This window comes from Anser brachyrhynchus, assembly GCF_964034855.1.
Source record: "Anser brachyrhynchus genome assembly, chromosome: 10".
Classification (NCBI taxonomy): Eukaryota; Metazoa; Chordata; class Aves; order Anseriformes; family Anatidae; genus Anser; species Anser brachyrhynchus.
The window spans coordinates 24,198,395-24,219,716 of NC_137705.1; the positions used below are offsets into that span (position 1 = coordinate 24,198,395).

A 21,322-nucleotide genomic window follows, 5' to 3' on the forward strand; every position below is an offset into this window, starting at 1 on the left:
ATGTCTGATCTAAATCTATCCTCTGTTAGTTTAAGACCATTCCCCCTTGTCCTATCATTATCTACCTGAGTAAAGAGTCCTTCTCCATCCTTTTTATAAGACCCCTTTAAGCACTGAAAGGTCACAATGAGGTCTCCCCAAAGCCTTCTCTTCTCCAGGCTGAACAGCCCCAGTTCTCTCAGCCCTTCTTGACAGGAGAGGTGCTCCAGCTCTCTGATCATCTTTGTGGCCTGCCTCTGGACTTGCTCCAACAGGTCCGTATCTTTCTTATAAGGGAGACCCCAGACCTGGATGCAGTATTCCAGGTGGGGTCTCACAAGGGCAGAGTATAGGGGGACAATCACCTCCCTTGACCTGCTGGTCACACCTCTTCTGACCCAGGATGCAGCTGGGGTCTTCTGGGCTGCAAGCGTGCACTGCTGACTCCTGTCGAGCCTTTCATCCAACAGAACTCCCCAAAATAATAATAATAGTAGCAGCAGCAAAAAAAGTAGTAGTGGTAATTAAAGTAGTATTCTGTATTCCTAAAGCATTTCCACCTGTGACATTCAGAAAATAAAAAAAAAAAAAAACACTTAGTCTGACATCAGAAACAGAAGCAATAGTGATTGGAACTGACTCAAAACCTGAACAGTGCCACAGATCATGAGGTCTACAGATGGTGACGTCTACAGACACTGTAAGAAAGCATTGCAAGCCTTGTTTGTTCCCAAACTTGTTAAACATTAGAGGGCTTAAATATTTTGAGCAGCCAGAATAATCACAATTGCAACATCTAATCCTATTCTTTTTTCTTATAATGTACTATAAAAACAATTTTAATACTATAAAATACACAATGCAACACATCGCTCTAAATTGCTCTAACAGGGCAATGTAACTTGGAGAATTTGGTTATTCCTGAGTGCTTGATGTCACCACCACAATATCACATTAGCACTATTTCTAATGTACTTAACCGGAACAGTATATGTAATGCAACATGCTGCTTTCAATTCCATTTTTCTCTTTTGCTGTTGAAAGCTTTCTTTGAAATATTTGCATGTTACTTAGTAAGAAATACTTCGATGTATTGCATGCATGAGGAAATATTGCTAGTGGTTAATTTGTTGAGAAACTGTGGTTACACAGATTTTTAAAATTCCTTGATTGTTTCTCACCTTTTTTGTTTCATTAGCAATACGTTCATGTGATGAAATATAGAGTAGTGAACTAATAGACTAGAGAACACTGCCAAACACCAGCTTTACCTCTGGCCAGAATATTCTGTACACCTGCAGTCTTGAAAATGCTAGAATGGATTCTAATTTCATGTTTTGAGAAGAAAAATAAAATGCTCTCAAGGAGTTAGAAGACTTTGCATTTTGGCAAACTCCACTTGAATTTTTGGCTCTATAACCCAAAAGTGAAAAGAGGCAACTGGGAAATTTCCTTACAGCATCCAAGTTCAGAATGAATCAGTAACATAGCAGCATATTATGCTCCTACCAAAATCTCTTGAGATGTTCTAAAAATGGACTTTAAGCTAATTATTTCATGAAGGATTGCATCACTACCCAAATTTCTCTAAAAATAGCTGTCTCAAAATTCTCCAAAGGAATCTTGGACAGGGTGATTATAAATACTGTGTAATAACTCAGCCAAGCCCTTGTGGTTATCTTGTTTAATACTGTATTTCTGAAAGATCTTTTAAACCTACTAAAAATTTCTATGGCTCTCTAAATACAGTATTTGGTGTATGAATCAATTCCAGTGGTTCCGTTTTCCTGTGAGTGTAATACTTTGCTTCACCTTTTATGTGAATGTTTTGCATCACAGATGTCAGTAGTTTTAAAACTAGTAGTTTTACAGGTGGATACACTGTGCTACAATAAGTTTTTTAGGTTATCAAATTATATTGTGAAGAAACTTGTAAAAGTAAGCCAAAATTTGAGATAAAACCAATGAATTTCTTCCACCTTAGAAGTAACGAGTCTTTCTTAAACTCACACAGTCATAATCCACGACAAGAATGCTCAATTTATCCACATAAATAATATTTTGGTCTTTCACATCTATACATCTGTAGTCTTATATTTGAAGTAAATCCATCTGTTATGTTCTCACTCCCTTATAAAGGCAGTATGTCTCATTTTTTAAGATTCTTTTAATTTTTAATTGTGAAGAATTATTACCTATCACATCAAAATCATTGTCTTGTAGTTTACAATCTGCTTGAACACCCCAAAGGCCAGAAAAATTAGAATAGAAAAAATATTCTAACATCAAGTGCCATTGCTAGTGAAGAAAGGCATTCAACTGCATATCTGGTACTAAGAGCATTATTTAACTCAAAAACTATTTAAAAAGAGGAAAACATTTGAAATTTGCAATTGATATATATTTTTTAAAACTTCCTTTTTTGAACACATTCTATTTCTGGTCTTATTCTATTTTAGTTTGGATTGATATTAGGATGTCCACTGTCAGTCTTAGGCACTGTTGAGTGATCAGAATCAGTACATTTATCAATGTGGAAAATAAATAAATAAATAAATAAATGACGTTGAACACAGAGAAAAACATACTTATAGAATCAAACTATTAAAGAATTAGAAATTGACATAAATGTTCCCCAGAATGTTTTATGACTACAAAATAATTGATTCATTAAAAAGATAAGGATGCAGATATTGTCTTTTTTGTCTTTTTTTCTTTTTTCTTTTTTTTTTTTCAGGAAATAATTTGCCTCCAAACTGAGTAATAACTGATTTCGCTGTCTGTAAGAAAACATTACAAATTAAGGACATGAACCAACATCAACTTTATGTCATGGATAGACTACGATGAATATTCATGCCTAAAGAGGCAGTACACTGTATTTTTGTGTCCTTGGCAGAATGGTGCCTGTTCAGACAATAGCCTGTTGTTCATAGATATTGAATAACACTTGGTACTTATATTCTTCACACAGAAGTTTTCATACGCATTGCCTGTGGCATAATTTTAATATTTTCCTGAAGCCACCCTATAGAAACAAGAAGCTTCCAGATGAAACACAAAATACACCAGGAGGGTGATGCTAACACAACAGAGTGATTAGAGAAGTTTATCACTGTGCAAGGCTGTGGTAAGTACAAATACATTTGCATTTAGGCGATTCAGTCTCAGAGAAAGTCTGTGCCGTATTACAGGGCAGCAATAGAATCGGATTTTCTGGCTTTAATCCAATAACGATAAACTTCTGTGAGGAACCTCAATACTTTGGGTTACTCCACTGTGTTTAATAGAATTGAATCTTCAAGACATCTACCGCATACTGTGCCCTATCTCGTTAAATATGTAAGTTTTGATGACTACAATGTCCTAACGTGGTGGGATTCACCACAGCTCTTGTACAGCTTTCTGAGTAGCAGTAGACAAATTTGCAAACACTTTGATTGAAAACACTTTTCTAGGTGAGCACCTATAAATGATACACAGTATAATAATTCCAACTTCCTCATCAGTGTTAAGTGAAAGAGAGGTGCTTGGCTCTCTCCTGCACACAGAAGCATTGAGAATTATTCACATTTTTTTGTCTGAAAAAAGATCTGACTCCAGGAAACGAAACTTACTTTCATCAAAATAATATTCCCAAGGAAGACAGTCCTTTTTTCACTCTTCAAAGAAGACATTCCTGGGCACTTCACGTACACAATAAGAAATCTTGGATTCTGATAAAAGTCTCAAACACACCTCTCCTTCCCTTTCTCTCATGAAACAGTCTTTGGAGCTCTTTCAGAAAAAGGTCTTCTGTACTTCTGCACATCAACAGCAGAGGAGTTTCCAGGCTACAGTGATACTACCATGGAGTTTCTAAAGACACACTGAGGTCATCCCTTCAACAACAAACTCCTAAGACTCGGAGCATTTCTAGATATTATCCCTTGTAATGATTCACACTACAGCATCATTTGAAATGTCTAGACTTAAGGATTTGGAGTTTATCAAGTATGTGACAAAGTCTGGGATGCCACTGAAAGAGACAGCAGCAGAAACAGAGACTCAAAAGAGTTTCTAAGACAGAAGAAAACTCCCCAAATTGCAAAGAAAATAATAAAATTAACCAAACTGTCAGATACACGATGATGCAGCAGGAAGGTTGATGTTTCCGCCTATTTAGGCCAAAGTGATTTACCAGCCTATAAAGATCATGAAGTAAAACTTGATTGAAGTAATATTTTCTATTTCAAATGGTAAATATGATACTCGCTGAAACTTAATTTCAAATTATCGCTTCTTTGCTAAAATTGCAACTCCTTGAAGAACGAGATATTCTTGGGAGAGATGCAGGACATAAAGATGACAGAAGATGCAATTAGAATGTCAATTGCAGCATGACCAAATTAATTTTGTAGTATAGAAAGGAAAATGTTACAAGAATTTCTAAAGAAACTCTAGCACATTTCTTCAATCGGAGTTTTATTGACATCCACAACTGTGTGTGTATATTTCCACTCAGGGTGACATTATGTTACAAGCAAATTTCTAACTTTAGTTAGCACTCTAAAATAATTAAAAGTGATTTCCCAGTAGCTTGTCTACATAATTTAAGACAATCTGTATTAGCTGCTGCTTGCCACTGTAACAACTGCTGTTCTAACTCTAATACAGCAGTGAAGTGGAGTTCTCTTCAGAACCAGACTTCATCTCAGCAAAATTTTGAAAACATTAGAAAGAAGTTGCACAGGATTGTAAAATTAAGGCAGAAAAACAGATAGAGAAAAACATCTTTCTCCTGAAACACGGTAGAAAATATTCTTACATTTAATGAAGTGTCTTAAAATTGATGTACCTGGAAGAGTAGCAATTTTGGACCAACATATAACATATATCAGTATTTTTTTTATGTTCAGGAGATTCATTATTTGATGTGCAAATCAAAAACGGGATTTTCTGTAGTAAATATCAGAATAAATGTATGAATTGCAGATACTAAAGAAATTTGAAGGAGGAAAGAAGTATTCTGTCTGCAATTCTTATCAGCTGATGCCTTTGTGGAAGAGGAAAATCCTACTCTTACTGCAGCTTTGCTAACAAGACCTTTAGCCACTATGCTTCATATGCAGCCTAGGTTTACCTTCACTAATTGAAAGACAGAGAACTTTTGTGAGGAGCAACATGAAAAGGAGAAACTTAAAGAGAAATTCCTTGGATTCTTTGAGGTCTGCATTTTTTATCCTTTGCCCTGCTGCCTTGATAAATTCTCAGCCTCCTGTACATATGAATAGATAGATTCCTGCTTGACTGGATAGGTAGATTCATCACAAATGCATTTGGTATTATGGATATACAGGAAGGGAATATAGATTTTTTTTTTCACTACTCACCATTTTACTTGGCCTCTCTAAGCAAAAGTTCCCCCTAGAGTTTAGAACAGGTGTAGATTTGAGGGCGTTATGTTTAGGGTTATCTAGTGAGTCATCTCCTAATAATTACAAATATCTCCCATGACCACAACGGGCTGGAAAAGGGTAGGGTTTTCTGTGTTTTTTTCCATTTTTCTTTCAGTAGTACAACAGCTTTGGAAATAGGTGAGGGGACAAATAAGGCCATAAAAAAAAAAGTTTAATCTGGCAGTTGATCATTCACTAGAGTTCTAGTTCTTTAACAAAAGAGAATCAGAAATAGACTAGGAAATGTCATCTCTCAAAGAAACTTTTCACTGAGAAACAGGGTGGATATATCACACAGCATGAAATCTGCCACTTTTCCCCACAGCACAGTCATAGCAAGGAAGAAGCCTTGTTCTTGGATGCACATGTGAAATCTGTGGGGCTTGACAGTGATTCTCCCCAAAGGGATTAAAGAAGTATGAATGATCTCTACAACCTCTATTATCAGATAATTCTTAAGTGTAATAAAGCGGTGACCTAGTTAAACCACATTCCTGTTCCTGTTTCTGATGTCTCTCTTCTTCTCCTCTTTTTTTTTTTTTTTTGCATGTGTGGTGTCTGAGATAAAAGAGATTATTTTGGCATCAATTTAATCTAGTTAAATAGCTTTACTGAAGATCTTTATCACTATAAATAATGGAGGTATTTGAAGTATTTGGTTACAATTCTAACTGAAGTTATCCAACACAATGCCTCTCTAGCAATCCTCTTCTGCAATTCCTATACTTTAGTCAAAGAAAGTCATGAATGTTATGAACACTTCTCAGCAATACCTTAAAGGCTTTTTTTTTTTTTTAAAGTAAAACAGCGACACAGAGTCTTCCCACATATCTCATGAACATTTAAAAAAATATTTGACAGGTATCATGGAAAATGGCAAAGTGGAATATTTGCTTACTCATCAGTAATGAAGTTATTTGGAATCCAACATCTTCTGCTAAACTGATGAAATACCTCCTGGACAGCTGACTGATCTGTGACATAAATGCATCACAGCTGAAACATAGGTACTTGGCTGAAATGTCTGTAATGAAGTCAGTATCATAAGGGGATGATAAATTCATGCTCGAGGGCTGTTTCCTATTTTTATAGACCTGTGGGAAAAAGCTACAATGATTATAGGTATGATGTCAGAGATATTGGGAAGTTAGCGTAGCAGGAAGGGTTTTCGCTGACTTTCTGTTACTGAGTCCATGAAGTTCTACAGAATGTAATGTATGATTCAGAAAGGATCATAACATTGACTATGCAGTCAACTATATGTTATTATGACTATACATTATTAATGTGGCATGCTCATTTGTGAAGTGGCACGTTGCCTGACAGCAGTGTGGTTAACTTGAGAGACTAAGGAAACCAGAATGATTTTGCTGATGGTATTCTCTCCTCCTCCTCAAGCAATACATTCTCTAATGTCACACAAAGGAAAACAACCACTACAAAACCTTTAGAAAAGTTCTTAAAACATATTTCTCACCCTTTTCACATATTCTGAAAGAGAAAAGGTGTTTAACAACATTCACAACACACAAAACAGGTCTTTAGTACCTAGGGCATCTCATCTGAACATCCTTTGTCCTGTTGCTTGTCCTACTGTACCTACAGTACCTCTACTGGCAATGAATATTAGTTTTTAAAAAACAGAGGAAGTAGCCATGGCACATGGTGCAGTTTTAAACATTTAATTAGACAGATAAGAGATGCACATCCTGTGTTTTACATGTTTACTGTGTCTAGTATGGTTATTTTCTTCATTAATAAAACAGAACACAAATTAAATTTGCTCGTGTCTAGTGTGTAACTACATGATTTTTTATTAAAACCTCAAATGACTTATAGCATTAAAGACAGGGGGATTTTTACTTCTTCTGGAATTTATTTTAAGGATAACTATAATTTCCAGATAATCTCTCAGAAAGCCAGAAGCCTTCTGAAGACACAACTATTTTACAAGAGATAAGCAAATAACTGTGCAGAAAAAAGGTTAGAAAGAGTCAACAGGGGACAGATCTTGCTTTACTGTGAAGAGCATCTGCTCTCCTCTGTCACACATAATGATGACAGTTGGAAGCTATATGAGAAGGGAAAACAGGAAGTGTACTGGGCTGCGTATAACATGAGCCAAACATGCAGCTAAATACTTAGCAACCAAAGAGAAGCAATACTGAAGCATTTACATTGAACACCTCCTACCTTTCACAACAGCTGTCACATGTCAGACCTGGCTAGAAGACTTTCAATACAAGATTAGAATAAAATAGAACAAATGAAAATAATGCCAATTTTCAGTTGCCATAAAAGTATGCAAATAAATGTCTACCCACCTGCTGTTTTAACTGATGCACTAATCTGTCCTTCTCTCTTTTAAGAGCCATTACTTCCTCTTGAGTCTTCTTTTTCTTTGAAGCGGACAGTTCAAGCAAGGCAATGTTTGCATCTTTTTCACTAATTGCAGCAAGCAGGGCTTCCTGTCTGATAAAATAAAATAAAAAATTTTATATTCTTAATAAAATAGAATAAAAATGCTAAGTGAGATGTTTCTTTTAACCAATGGAAAAACAATCAAGTAATTTCTGAACACTCTTTATATAGCAAATATTTCTTAAAACATTTATCTTAGTGTTTATCCTTACTATAACATGATAATTAATATTTCTGTGAATTAACTTGTTCTTAAAATTTTTTTGTATTATTTTTTTTTTAATTTATGTTCCTGAATTATAAAACACCCTACATAAATCTTATGAATTATTCCAATCATAAAGACTGAATCATAAAAAGGAAAGTGATATAAATAAAGCTTATTTTTATTTTGTCTTGTATATTCAGTACCCTAGAGGCCTCAGTATAGAAATCTCTGGATATCTTCCTCACATTTACGTAAATGTTTTCCTATGAATTTATGGTTATTCATTGTGTCACCATGAAACTATAATTCTAGAAGTAAATATAACATCTAGAAAAACAGTTCCTTGATCTAACAGTTCACAAAGAATCTTTTCCTTTGGAATTTTGACCTCAATCACCATACAGCAAACAGAAACTTACAGCACTCAGAAACATATAGAATTACATAGAAGCTAGCAGGGTCACATCGTAAATAGTTTGTGAGGACATATGACAGAAGTAATTTTTACAACATGCTGTTTGGAAGCACAGATCTTGGAGTATCTTACTATTTCTTATACTCTAAAATGCTCATGTTGGTAATGACATAATCTGTCCCTTATTTTCTCAAATAAATGAAATATACTCACTTTCTGCAATGTATTCAATGACAGACTATGACTTATCAGCCAAGAAAAAGCACATACTACTTAATAGGTTTTACTACATAATATGTTATGGCCTATGCCTTTTTCCAGAACTACATAAGATCAATCATTAAAAAATAAACACGGATAAATGAGCCATAAATTAACCTTAGGCTCCAACTGCTAATAAATGTATGAATATGGCTTATGAACTTCATATAGCCAAGGTGAGCTAAAACTTTGGAATTCTCACACTCCTTCTGCTTGCCAGCAACAATGTCAAGAAAGCTATTTCATTTTATTTCAAAGTTCCTAATGTATTAATGTAAATATTTAAAGGACAATATTTCTGATGGAGTCAAAGGAAAACAGCCCATTTATTTTACTCTCAAAGTTATGAGACATGGCTCAATTTTAGATAAACAGTTGCATTTTATTCATACACTTAAATACTCTCATTTATTATTCTGTCTTCTTCATTCTAATCACAGTTAAATGATGTTTAAAAGAGGATGCCATGAGTCTCCAACAGTTTTGATTTAAATAATAGCTATTTATTAGTCTAAATAACAGGTATTAAAGAAAAAAAAAGATGGAGTCATAAGTCTATAATGCTAATCTGAAATTAAACGTAGGTATATTGTTTCCCAAAAGCCTCAAAATAAAAAATAAAACACGCTGCATGGTTATTTGTACCACACTGTAATATTTTTCATGTTTTGTGCTCAAATAAGATGTCAATTCCATAATATTTTAATTAAAATCTTTATTTTTTAATGCACTGAAATAAAAGAAAGCTGATTCGCTACTGTTCTCAACTATTCCTCTCCTCGTACAAGAAGCACAGAATTTATGCACTGTATAAAATCTAAAAATGCCCTCTTCTTAGCATCTGGCTCAAACAGAAAGAAAAATGTAACAAATTAACTTTTTTCTCTGCAGTATTTTGTATTAAAATGTCTCTACTTTTCTGTTTTAGAAATGTGCCCAGCCTCAGAAGATGCTTTTTTTTTTTTTTTTTGGGGGGGGGGGGGTAGTAATTATAACATAAGCTCTCTGACAGAAGGGGGTTGCCAATAGGTTTTCTGTGACTTTAAAGCCAAAGAGATAGCACATATTTAGTACATATTAAAATCACAAATAAAGATTATTCAGATGTTTTGACAGTGCTCTAACAGTTTGCATCAACAAACAGTTTATTTATTTATGTATTTTAATCTTGCATCAAACAACGATTTTATTGCTGTTCGGAACGTCTTTTTCTTTAAAAAAACGCTTCTTCACAGCATTCTTCTGGTTTTCTGGATGTGTAAAACTAAGATTTGTCGTGTCTGCAATTAACACTAGTGGGACGAAGTCCTAATCTTTAATTCATGGTAATTATTGCTGTAAAGTAGATACCTCTGATAAAGTAAACTGCAAAATATAAATTGGTTTATTTCATAATTATCAGTCTCAAGATATACCTTTTTAATATCTGAAGATAAATATTGATATAACCATTACAAACCCAACACACTTAGGATGAAAATAAGTAAAAAAAAGTTACATCACAGAAAATACAAGGTTTTTAAGTTATCCACAAATCAATCCTAAATTATGTAGAAATGCCTGCTTATCTAATAAGCAAATTTCCTGGTAAATACTTGCCATCTATGAGGTTTCTAGTGACATTTAATTGTGTAATACCAATTTTAGTCCTGCTGTAAAATGCCACAAACAGAATAAAATTTCTAAATCAGCTTGAAAACTAAATGAAGGTGTACTGAATTTTTACTTCTCCAAAGTTTAGACTATTTCAGAAACTGGCTTTGAAAACAAAAACCTGACTAGTGAGAAAGAAGAGTCAGAACTACTGATGCATTTGCTACCATTTCAATATCTGATAACGTGATGCACTCAGATCCATCTTTTTTGTATCGCTGGCCAGAATAGCCATATGTTCTTGTAATCAAAACAGTGCAAGTGTGCAACACTATGCAACTCTTCTGTCAATGCTAGCCCTGCTTTAAAGGAGCAGATGAGCTAAAACCTTCCATTGAAGAGAAGAGTAAGACAGTCTACTCTGAAGAATCTGCACTCTGGATTCTGCAGCTCCCAAAGACATAAGCTTTTGGAGACCCTGGTGTGCTTCTTCTCAACCAATGGCATTGAGGGGTTATGAAAGCCAAGCAGAAGTAACGACAATATTTTTCTAAGACAGTAGTTTTTTTTGAAACATAACAAAATCTTTCTTCTCAATTGCCTTGTGGTTGATGGGATAATTCCCAAAGAGTATGCAACTACTTTTCCCTTTGCAAAATATTGCAGTTTACTTCTATGTAACCAAACACTTAATTCTACAAAACAACAATTCATACCAAACACTTGCAGGAAATAATGATTCATAACCATGTGAAGTAGCTGCCCTGATAAATAAATAAATAACTCTGTAAATGCTCCACTGAGGTGGTCTAAGATTTGAATCCAACCCCCAGCACATACAGACATTTGAATACGCCCTCCATAACTTTGTAGTATTATTATCATTATATTTTAATTCTTATCTTTACAGTAAATGCATGTGAAGCTCAGAGGCCATAAAACCACAAATGTTTGGAGAAGATTACACAAGAACACAAGAATGGGGATTTGTACTTAAGTTCTTCCACTGCGATGTGGAATGATGAATACATGTACACAGACAGGCAGGTGAATGCAAACTCACATTGCCCATACTCTTGAAGCCTCCTAAATGTGAGTCAGCTTCAGTTCAGAAGCTGTAAAGCCTCATTTATTTAAGAGACAAAGCTTTTTAACTTGGGCATAGTGCCATGCAACACACTGATGACTTCCAGACTGGGACTGGCTCACATACAGCCTACTCAGAGTGTGGGCAAAGCAAGCTTGCACCTGTCTGCACAGACATACTCCTGCAGTATGTTGGCACAGTATCTGTGTCTATTATCATGGATAATTTTAACAGTAATAACCTCAAATATATAATCCAGTGGCATTTAACCAGGCATCTGGGTTAACAGTTCAGCAGAGTGGGACTGAACTGTATATTTTACCAATAGATGCATGTTGGTTGCTTAAATCTTTAGTAATTAAATTCTTCAATATGGAGGGAAGACAGAGATGCAGCAGTTTGTATTATTAACATCCAGAGTACAAAATAGAGGCACAGGTTGTGACAGGGCATACAAACATATAACATATAGAACATAAACATATAAACAGGGCATATAAACAAACTGAAGTAGCATTTAATTCTGTATCGCCTAGCTTACTACCAGAGTTCCCGGTAGAGTTCCCCTATGGAAGATATAGGTTGAAAAAATATAATGCCTCTTTAGCATGGAAAAAATGAAGAGATCCAAGCACTTATGAAGCAGTCTGTAAGGACTGACCTGACATTATCATCCCTCTTTTACTACTATCACACACAGGTCTACCCATGGCTCTGAAAGCTACCGTGTTACCTGTCATCATCCTTGAGATTTACTATAGAAGAACGAAATCTGATGAACAGAAGAAATTTACCTTAGCTACCCAGTGATCCCACTAAAAAAATCAATATTACTACTTTTGCAGGAAACATTTGAAAGAGGATTATCTGACCTCTAGGAACAAGGCTAAGATGCCAGCAAAACAGCTGGTAATAATGACTTCCTCAGTAATAAGCATGAAGCAAACTTCATTCAAAAGTGTAAACAGGTGACAAGGTCTTCATCTCAATCTCTCAGGTGAGTAATACACTTCCACTTTACTGCTAGAAACTGAAAATCATCATGCATTTCTGTGCCAAAATTTTTTAAAATCAGGAGCTGAACTGGCACCAAAAACAACATACAGTCTCATATGCTCTCCAGCTAGCGTGCTTCAGAGTGTAAGCATAATTTATAATTCCTAATTATCTACTGTGTCAGGGAAAAAAATGACTATCCAAATACAGTTCTATAGAGATGTTATCACTATTTGCAGCCAAAATGTCTCCTTATTGTTTAATAAATTATGGTAATAAAATACATTCTAAAATAATTTATTAAAGCACTGAATTAAATGACATTCTTTAACAGTAATATTTATAAAGAGTAATCCTTTTTGCTATTAGCAGTTTTTCATCTCTCTTGTGGCAAACTAATTTGTTATACAAATACCAGGATAGTACTTTTAACACCAAGAAAAATCACTCTAACTGAACGAGGAAAAATTAGGTAAACTCTCAGATTAATAAAATCCATGGTAAATCAAACAGCATTTGCTCTGCATTGGTAATTAATCTGTACATTTTCCTTTGACTTACATTCTCTGGATTCCCCATCTAACTATGCTCCACTATAATTTGGGTGTTCACTACAAGAAGGAAAGGGAGAACTCTTCCCTGGAAAAGCAAAACTCTAAAAATGAAAATTCTCCCTAAGCAAAGTCTTACTGCATTCTTCTCTACAGCAAACTCTAGCTAGTCTCCTCAATAAAAAGTGAATATAAAAGTCTCTTGATGGTAATAGTTGCTGCTGTGAGATCAGGGTTTAAGGTACTAAAGATTCCAGTGAGTAGTTCCAAGGAACGTGCATAAATATCTTAATATAATTCATGTCATTTCATACTAAAACACAAAAGTAAAGCGGAAAGGTACAGTCCCATTCTAAAAGTCAAGAATTCATTTGTCCAAGCAAGCAGGATTCCATGTAAAACAATTTTCAATTCCACTGTGTGATTTTTTTTTTTATTAACTACATGGGTGATGGACTAGAAAATATGCTTACTACATTTCAGCGAGATTTGAGACTGGGAGGATCTTCAAGTGCCATGAAGACAGGAATAAAAAGGTCTTGACAAATGGAAGAAGCAGTCTGGAAAACTAAGGAGGAACTCCTTATTAATGATGTGTTGTGAAAGAGGCAAACATCGTACTGGGAAGTATGATGAACAGAAAGAGATTGCAAGACAGAAGTGATTCTTTTGACCTGTGTGACTTCAGAAGAATCTCAGCTGAAATACCAAATCCAGTCTGGAGATGATTTCTCCAAGAAAAATGCATAGACTGTTCAGGGGACAGCAAGAAAAGTGGTCAAAGAAACAACTGACAAGAAAACATTGAATTAACTACAGTAAATGGTCTACGAGGGGCAATATAATAATGAGAACAAGAAATGCTCTACTAGAGTGAAAAAGAACATTTTTTTCCATACCCACTGCACACAGAACAACAGGTAATATGCCAACATTTAATTGTAATGGCAAGTTAAGTATTAATAGAAATTAAGTACTGGAAGAAATTGCTGGGGAAAAATGGTTTCTACCAGTCTTAGTCTTTCTGATCAAGTTGGTTAAAAGTCTGTTAGAAATGACTCAGATATAGTTGATCTTGCCCCAAAACATGATCTTTCCAACAACCTAATTATTTAATTATTCAGTGTTTTAAGCTGATTTATTCTGTGTCTCATTTTAAGATGGCAGTCCTTGGAGTTAACATCCATGCTTTACCTACTTATACCACATATCTGCTAGCCTTCCTATGACTGGAAAGACCTTTTACATTTACATTTCTACATCTGTACTAAGAAAGAACAATACAAAACTTCAGAATGATCAAGTTTCTGTGAAAATTACCAATTAGAGGAAAAAAAGACTTTGTATTGCACAGGTCATTCCTCAGTAATAATGAAATACAGAATACCTTTCCTTGGAGGATCAACCAACTATTAATCTGATAAAAGACCTACCTTTTAGACAAATAAAAATACAAAAACGTATAAGTATTTTAGCAGTCACTGCAAGTAGTGTGAAAGCCTAATCTGAATTACCGCACCTAGAACTGGAGAAAGCAGATGATAACACAGCAACTCAACTATAAATGTATCCAAACATACGAAAAATGCAATCTTATAGATCTCAATACAGAGTATGCATTTGTGAAAGCATCTGTCTTGGAGTGAAAAAAATTACTTAATATGAAAAGGAAGCTTTAGCATACTATAAGAGAAGATAAGATAATGCGAGAAGAAATAAATCCATGAAAGACTCTGTTGAATGCCAAACTGAAAAAGTATATTGTATACAGTATTTTATCAAACTGCAGCCTAAACAAATGTCAAATGGAATAATTTCTTTAACAAATATGGGCAACAACTGAGAAAAAAGGGTTGTTCACTAGCATATATTTAGTCAAGATTAACTATGGATAAAAGAATGTACTAAGAACAGATTTAATAACCCTAAACTGTCATTCAGCTTGTAGGAGGTATTCAAGATACAGCTAATAAAACACAAAAAATGGTTCTAACCACCCACAAAAAAATTCTCAGTAGTATAAAACACTGAAGGATGACCACTAAGATAAATGCTTTCTTTTGAGAGCTGCCTTGCAGTTAACCTTCTTAAAGAGTCTCCCAGAAACCTCTAATCATAATACATTGCATTGCCACTTATCACAGTCAATTTAGAGGTGAACTCTGTAAACACTCCTGCTTTACTCCCCACCTCTGTTAGTCTAAGAATAATTTTCTGAGCTTTAATAAAAGAACTCATGACAACTTTTGGGGAGGTGGGGTGAGTTCTTAGGAACAGTCCAATTGTAATCAATTCCTAGATTAAGATTTATAGGAACAAGATCTTCTATCAAGAACTTTACTGACTTCACTACTTAAACCGTTCTCCACAAAATACAGAAATGCAATTTAAAAAGTCACCATTAAAGTTAAATCAAGTCAGAAACATTTGAACTAATGATATACAGTAGAGCACTCAGCCAGTTTCTCACATGCTAATCGTACTGAAAGAGAAAAAAAAAGCAGTTCAATCAACTTTTTCCCTTTAATTATTGTTTTCTTTCCCTCATGACCCCCAGTATTCAACCTTAGGTTCAGTAGGAGGTGACTAGAGATAGACGGTGATGAGAGATCCTGTTTGAAACAGCTTCTCTCTGTCACTCCTAAAGCAAATAGATGGTTTGTTAAAACATGCCGTTAATCCATTATGGATGTGCATGCATCTTAGAAAATAAATTTCAGAACATTTTTAGTATTTTAAAGCTTTTTCTTTAGAAACAAAACATACTGATCACAAGTATGAAATTTAAAACCTGCATATTCAATACCACAGTTGTAAGTCTAAGCTACTTGTGTGACACATTTAACTTCAGTCACTACTGATCTTAGGCAATTATCCTGAAATTGTATTTCTGAAACTGACATAAAATTCGTCTCTCCAATTTCATGGCCATATATGCTTTGCAAAAGACACAATTTATAGGTTAATTCCTTTGAATGAACAATTATTTTGCACTCTTTTCAAAGAGCAATCCCTTCTGAAATACTTTCAGAAGGAAAAAACAGCATGAAACAGCACTTCAGTTTGGCTTAGTGCCCTTATGTAAAGCGGAGAGAACCAGATGTTTCACAGCCAAAACACAGCAAGAAGCAGAGAGGACTGCTCCATTAACTATGGGACAGAAACACCAGAGCCCTGGTCTTACCCATCCACCAAACACTTTTCCCTCTATTGAAGGAACTTCAATATATCAAGCCTTGAATTTTCCAGCTGATGAAGCCACCTTCTGAAGGCAGGCGTGAGAGACAGTCTTCAGATAATATAAAGCCTCTATATTACACCTGTGTTAGACCTGCAATATAGTCTCTATATTACACCTGTGTTAGATGTATATCTTCATTAGGCTAGAATCAAGGAGAACCAGGAAGAAGCAGTTCTCCTTAATGTGAAATCTTAGAGCAAATGGAAAGAAGGAAAAGAAAGGACCTGATCCTGAATAACCACAAAGGAGTTTCCTGAAAAGGCAACTTTCATATCCATTCCCTGCCTTCCCCCCCCCCCCCCCCCCTTTTTTAAAGTTTCCCTCCTCAAAGCCTCAGTTTGGTGTTTATTTGTTTCTTCCATGTTTCAATATTCCCATCACCAGACCTACATCCCCAAGTAACAGTAAATTGTCTCAGATTTGCAATTTTAAAATATTCTTCTTTGTTCTCTTAACAGCAATTGCGAATGTGCATACAGTTGGTGGGTTTTTTTGTTTGTTTGCTTGTTAATCAAACAAAAATAATTCAGTATAAAGGTGTATGTTCACAGAGGTTTTAAAGACAAAGAAGGAACTTCACGCCCATCCTTTGTCCAGTAAGATGTAGGCACTCAATTGCCCTTTGAATTCTCTGAAGTTTTTGAAGCCCCATAACATTGCACTTCTGATGTCTTGATGATTTATGTTTCAGAAATGACAGATAAGTAAAACAGACCCATTCAGAAAAGAAACACATTGGTGAAACCAATTACATCATAGTTTCACTGATGTAATTACATCAATAAATGTGATTCAGTAACCAGTCTATTATCATTTCATTCAAATTGACAGCATTGCCCATGTGTGAGGAGATATAACAAGATTCAGACTGCATGAGAAATGTACAGAGGGAAAAAAAAAGAATTCACAGTGCTGCAAAATACATCTGAAGAAGTTAGATGATGATAATTATTTCTGGGTTTTGCACAGAATTGACTCCCTATTGTTCATTTGGCTTTATATGATTCTCTATAGGAATACAAACAACATTTGGTTAAAATGGCCATAATACAGTATAGTGCAGAGGTGGGTACTGATGGGAACAAGAACAATGGCATCTGGATGTATGGGGTTAGGTTACACCAGAACACAGGATCCACCTAAGTTAAACAGGAAAACAAAACTATAGGTAATCTGTCGTTGTCAGCCACCTTATCCTTCAACACTAGTTTTTGTGTTTATAGAAGACAAAGATAAAAGTACTTTGCAGGATGAATGGTTTGATCTCTAGAATATAAATCTCAGTAACATCTTACAACTACCAAAGAAACGTTTAAGCTTGGAAAATGTTATTAAAAGCTGCAACAGTTCTCATGAAATTGCAGGGAATTCAAAATATTCGAGTCACAAAGGCATATAAAATTGAGATGGAGAGACAAAATTAAAAATTACCTTATATTAATTGTATTCTGTTAATTCTAAATTGACAAAATATTCTGAATAGTCATTCATCACAAATTAAATGACAGTTATGCTAATGAATGAGCAGGGCTTTCTTTCAAATTACAGTAAGTACTGATCAACAAAATGATCCTTTTGTCAAACAGATGATGCAAATTAAAAGACACCGAAATCTTCTATTTCATTATGTTACGTTAGAAACTTAAGGAAAAAATTGGTCTGCTTTTGAAAAAATTGACTTAATCTCCTCTCTCTAATTTCCATAATGTTACAAGCAGCTGCCCTTTGAATAAAATATATAACAAAACTCATAAAATCAAATGTAGAGCACATTAAAATTTACATTAAACCACATGAGGAATAATTAGTTCTATTTTGAAACAACATATAGAAATCAATATTAATAGGCATAATTTATGCCTTGAGCTTTATAGTATATTAGAAGGCAATTTCAAGAATGAAATACATAGGATTAACAAAATGCACTCTCATGGCAGTGCATAATTCATATTTGATATATGATATATTGTCATATAATCTACAAGATAGCTACAAATATTACAGAATCACAGAATCATCTAGGTTGGAAGAGACCTCCAAGATCACCTAGTCCAGCCTCTGACCTAACACTAACAAGTCCTCCACTAAACCGTATCACTAAGCTCTACATCTAAATGTCTTTTATATCTCAGAGCACAATTCTGTATGTTAAGCCTTTAACTAAGAAACTCCTGAGAATTTTGAAACCCACCCTTCCCCCACCAGGCTGACAGATTTAATATTTTAGTTATTTTAATTTAGCCTGTGAAGTCAGAATTATCATTACCATTAGTAAGGTGAGACACACATTACTTATTGCTGTTACATAGTTTACTTTGATAGATAAAAGAAATTCTACAGATTATTACAACTCAACATTTTTTATTTTTTGACTCGATAAGGCAATGTTAAGGCACAGAACAATCTTAAACATAACTGTTGTGTACGTATCATTTCTGAGGATTTAATTATATTGGAAACCATTGGATATGTATTTATGGTCAAGCTACACAAAATCAAGTATTAATACCACTAATTATTGGTGTAAACACGAACATTTTGGTAGTCTAAAAGTCTCTAAAAACCTTTTGTAAGAGAACATTTATTCAAACACTGCCTCTAGGATTCTACTTCAGTGAAAAAAAAAAAACACCTCAATTTTTAACAAAATACTGCAAGCCCAAACCATAGCATATGACAACAGTACAACAGTTACATCAGTATCAGTAAAGACAATGAAATCATAGAATATACATAGGCCAAACATACTGTAGAAGGAAGAATAGAGGGAATTAGATGACAGCTCACAAACATTTCTTTAATTAGTATCTTAAAAGATTGGGAATGAAAGAGAGAGGATACCACAAGATGTTATTTAATTATATGACTTCCCTGCTAATGGAGCTATTCACAAGCACTGCCAGGAGCATGAATACCATCATATGATTCAACTTTACATAAAGAAGTTTGTTCATTGATCTTCTTTGGTGGGTTAACTATTTTAAAATTTGTTTCAGACTAAGGGCACATATGTACAGCCATAGAGCTCTAGAATGATTCATACTGACTTCCAGTGAAGACAGTTCATACTGACTTTCTCAAAGCAGATGGAAGAGGCATGAGGTCCATCACTGAACAGTATCAAAGAGAAAGTCTATTGCCAAACAACAATAAAGCAGTGCAACAGAAATAACTGTAGTTGAATATTTTAGGATAGTTCCATAACAAATTTTAGCTTGCTTAGGCTTGATAAACAGTCAACTTCTTATATATCATACTAGACTAACAGGACTAATGGATAAAGTTCTGTATTGATCTGAATAATATTTCTGACAGTCTTTGGGAAAACCTCTAAACTGAAGGACTTTTACTGAGGACAAAAAAGCATCTGCTTTTGAGCTAAGATTGAGTTAGTTCAAGTTTTACTTCATAAGTGTATGACTAAGTGATTTAATCCATATGACTACGTTCAATTACCAAGAGTATGTTTCATGATACTTTTTAATATTATTACAATCAGTGATAGAATTGAAATACTCTACATGGCATTAACTATTAATTGGGCAGGTCAACCAAACTGCTTCTCTTTCCTTGCCAATATTGGTATTTAACTATCAGCACTTTCCTTACTTAGATCTCTCCCTTATGTAGATATCAGCTAGGTGTATGTCGGAAAGTATCTGTCCTATTTGAGTATTCTCAGGGATGTGTTAAAAATAACTGATTGAGGTGAATCTTCCTGGAGAGAGGGGATACTAGACCTTTCCTGAAGAAGCTACTAAGCCAGCAAGTTGAGGCATGGAAAGAAGTCGCAGCAGAATGCTCCTGACTCTCGTCAGGAGCTCACACGGACACCCAGATTACAAGCACATGTGGCAGGGGACAGGTTAACAGGAGACAAAAAAAATACTTTTGAGGTACTGGTGGGAACTGGATAGAGCTTGCTGACATTCAGTCACTGAGTTATCTGGAAAAGGGGCACGTTTGCAGGGAGGGAATTATATAGGTCTGATTTTTGATATTATAGAGAGTTGTATATAAATAAATTTCCGATGAGACATTCCTAGTTGTTTTTCATTAATATTTAATAAAAAGCAAGGTTCTTTTTTTCCCCCCTCTTCAGTGCCTTTTGCTCATTTTGAGGAGCTGTAAAGGGCAAAACAGAATCATTGATCTAAGTCAAAACTATGACCAAGCTGTGGCTTTGTCACAAGACATTAGACTGTCAGACACTTGTGCCTGTAGTCATTCAGTCATGTCTCCACCAACCATGGGATCTGAGATCCATCCAGATGGCACACAGCTGAGTTTACTTATGAGTTAGACACATATATGTTGTCATATGCAATCTTCAAAGTGATAGTGGAGTAACAGGATTGTGTATAGTGGTCTTGTATATATTTTCACATCTTTTCTCCCTAGTGAAGAATGCAGTGTTTTTCTCCTTACTCTTTCTGCTTTTAAATTCCTGAAAACTACAGAAGTTAGAAATTTTTGCCTCCCACCTCACAGTAGCTGCAAGATTTGCCAAGCCTCAGTGTCCCACTACTCTCTGCATCTCATTAACTGGCAGGATACAGATGACTTTTCTGTTAGGAAAAAAAAAAAAAAAATATATATATATATATATATAAATATATATATATATGTGGCGAGTCTAGAGTCTAATTTAGGCTTTAAAGAGAAAAAAGTAATCGGAAAAGCCATCAACAAACCAGTAATACTTTCAGATGACCAACTTCAAAATACTATCTAGTTGTTATTTTTCAACCTTTCAATGCCTGTATCTTAGAAAAACGTGCAGATCTCTTGCAGAATGCTAGGTAAAGAAGTGTTTATGGTCTTACTAAAATTTAAGAAGTCTCTAAGAAGTCAACAAAAACTACAGAAGGATTAGAATTTGCTAGCCAAGAAATATAAACCTGTACTAGACATTACAAGAGCAACATAATATCAGATGATAAATGATTAAATGAAAGAAAATCAAAACAGATTAGTTTTTAGAAACTAAGATTAGAAACAGATTAGATATTAGAAACTCTTAGACCAGGATGGATGACACTTTTTGATGGTATTATATTACAGTACTCTTGAATCTTAACAGAGGTATAAATGCAGTAGTTTAAAAGAATGATATAATGGAAATGTAAAAG

The 21,322-nt window shown here is 34.6% G+C and overlaps 1 protein-coding gene across 30 annotated transcripts in view; it reads right to left on the bottom strand.

Annotated features, from left to right (window-relative positions):
- Positions 1-21,322, bottom strand: part of ERC2 (ELKS/RAB6-interacting/CAST family member 2) — a 522,744-nt gene that overhangs the window by 147,197 nt on the left and 354,225 nt on the right. For 29 of the 30 annotated variants that reach the window (XR_013955471.1, XR_013955472.1, XR_013955473.1 and 26 more), the window contains one exon: positions 7,742-7,889. Coding sequence is in view for 24 of the 30 variants with exons in the window: in XM_080605891.1 (XP_080462017.1) it covers positions 7,742-7,889 (148 nt within the window). In the remaining 6 variants the exon portion in view is untranslated. Of the gene's footprint in view, positions 1-7,741; positions 7,890-20,674; positions 20,759-21,322 lie in introns of those variants that run through there. The other variant, XM_080605892.1, reaches the window with a different exon arrangement.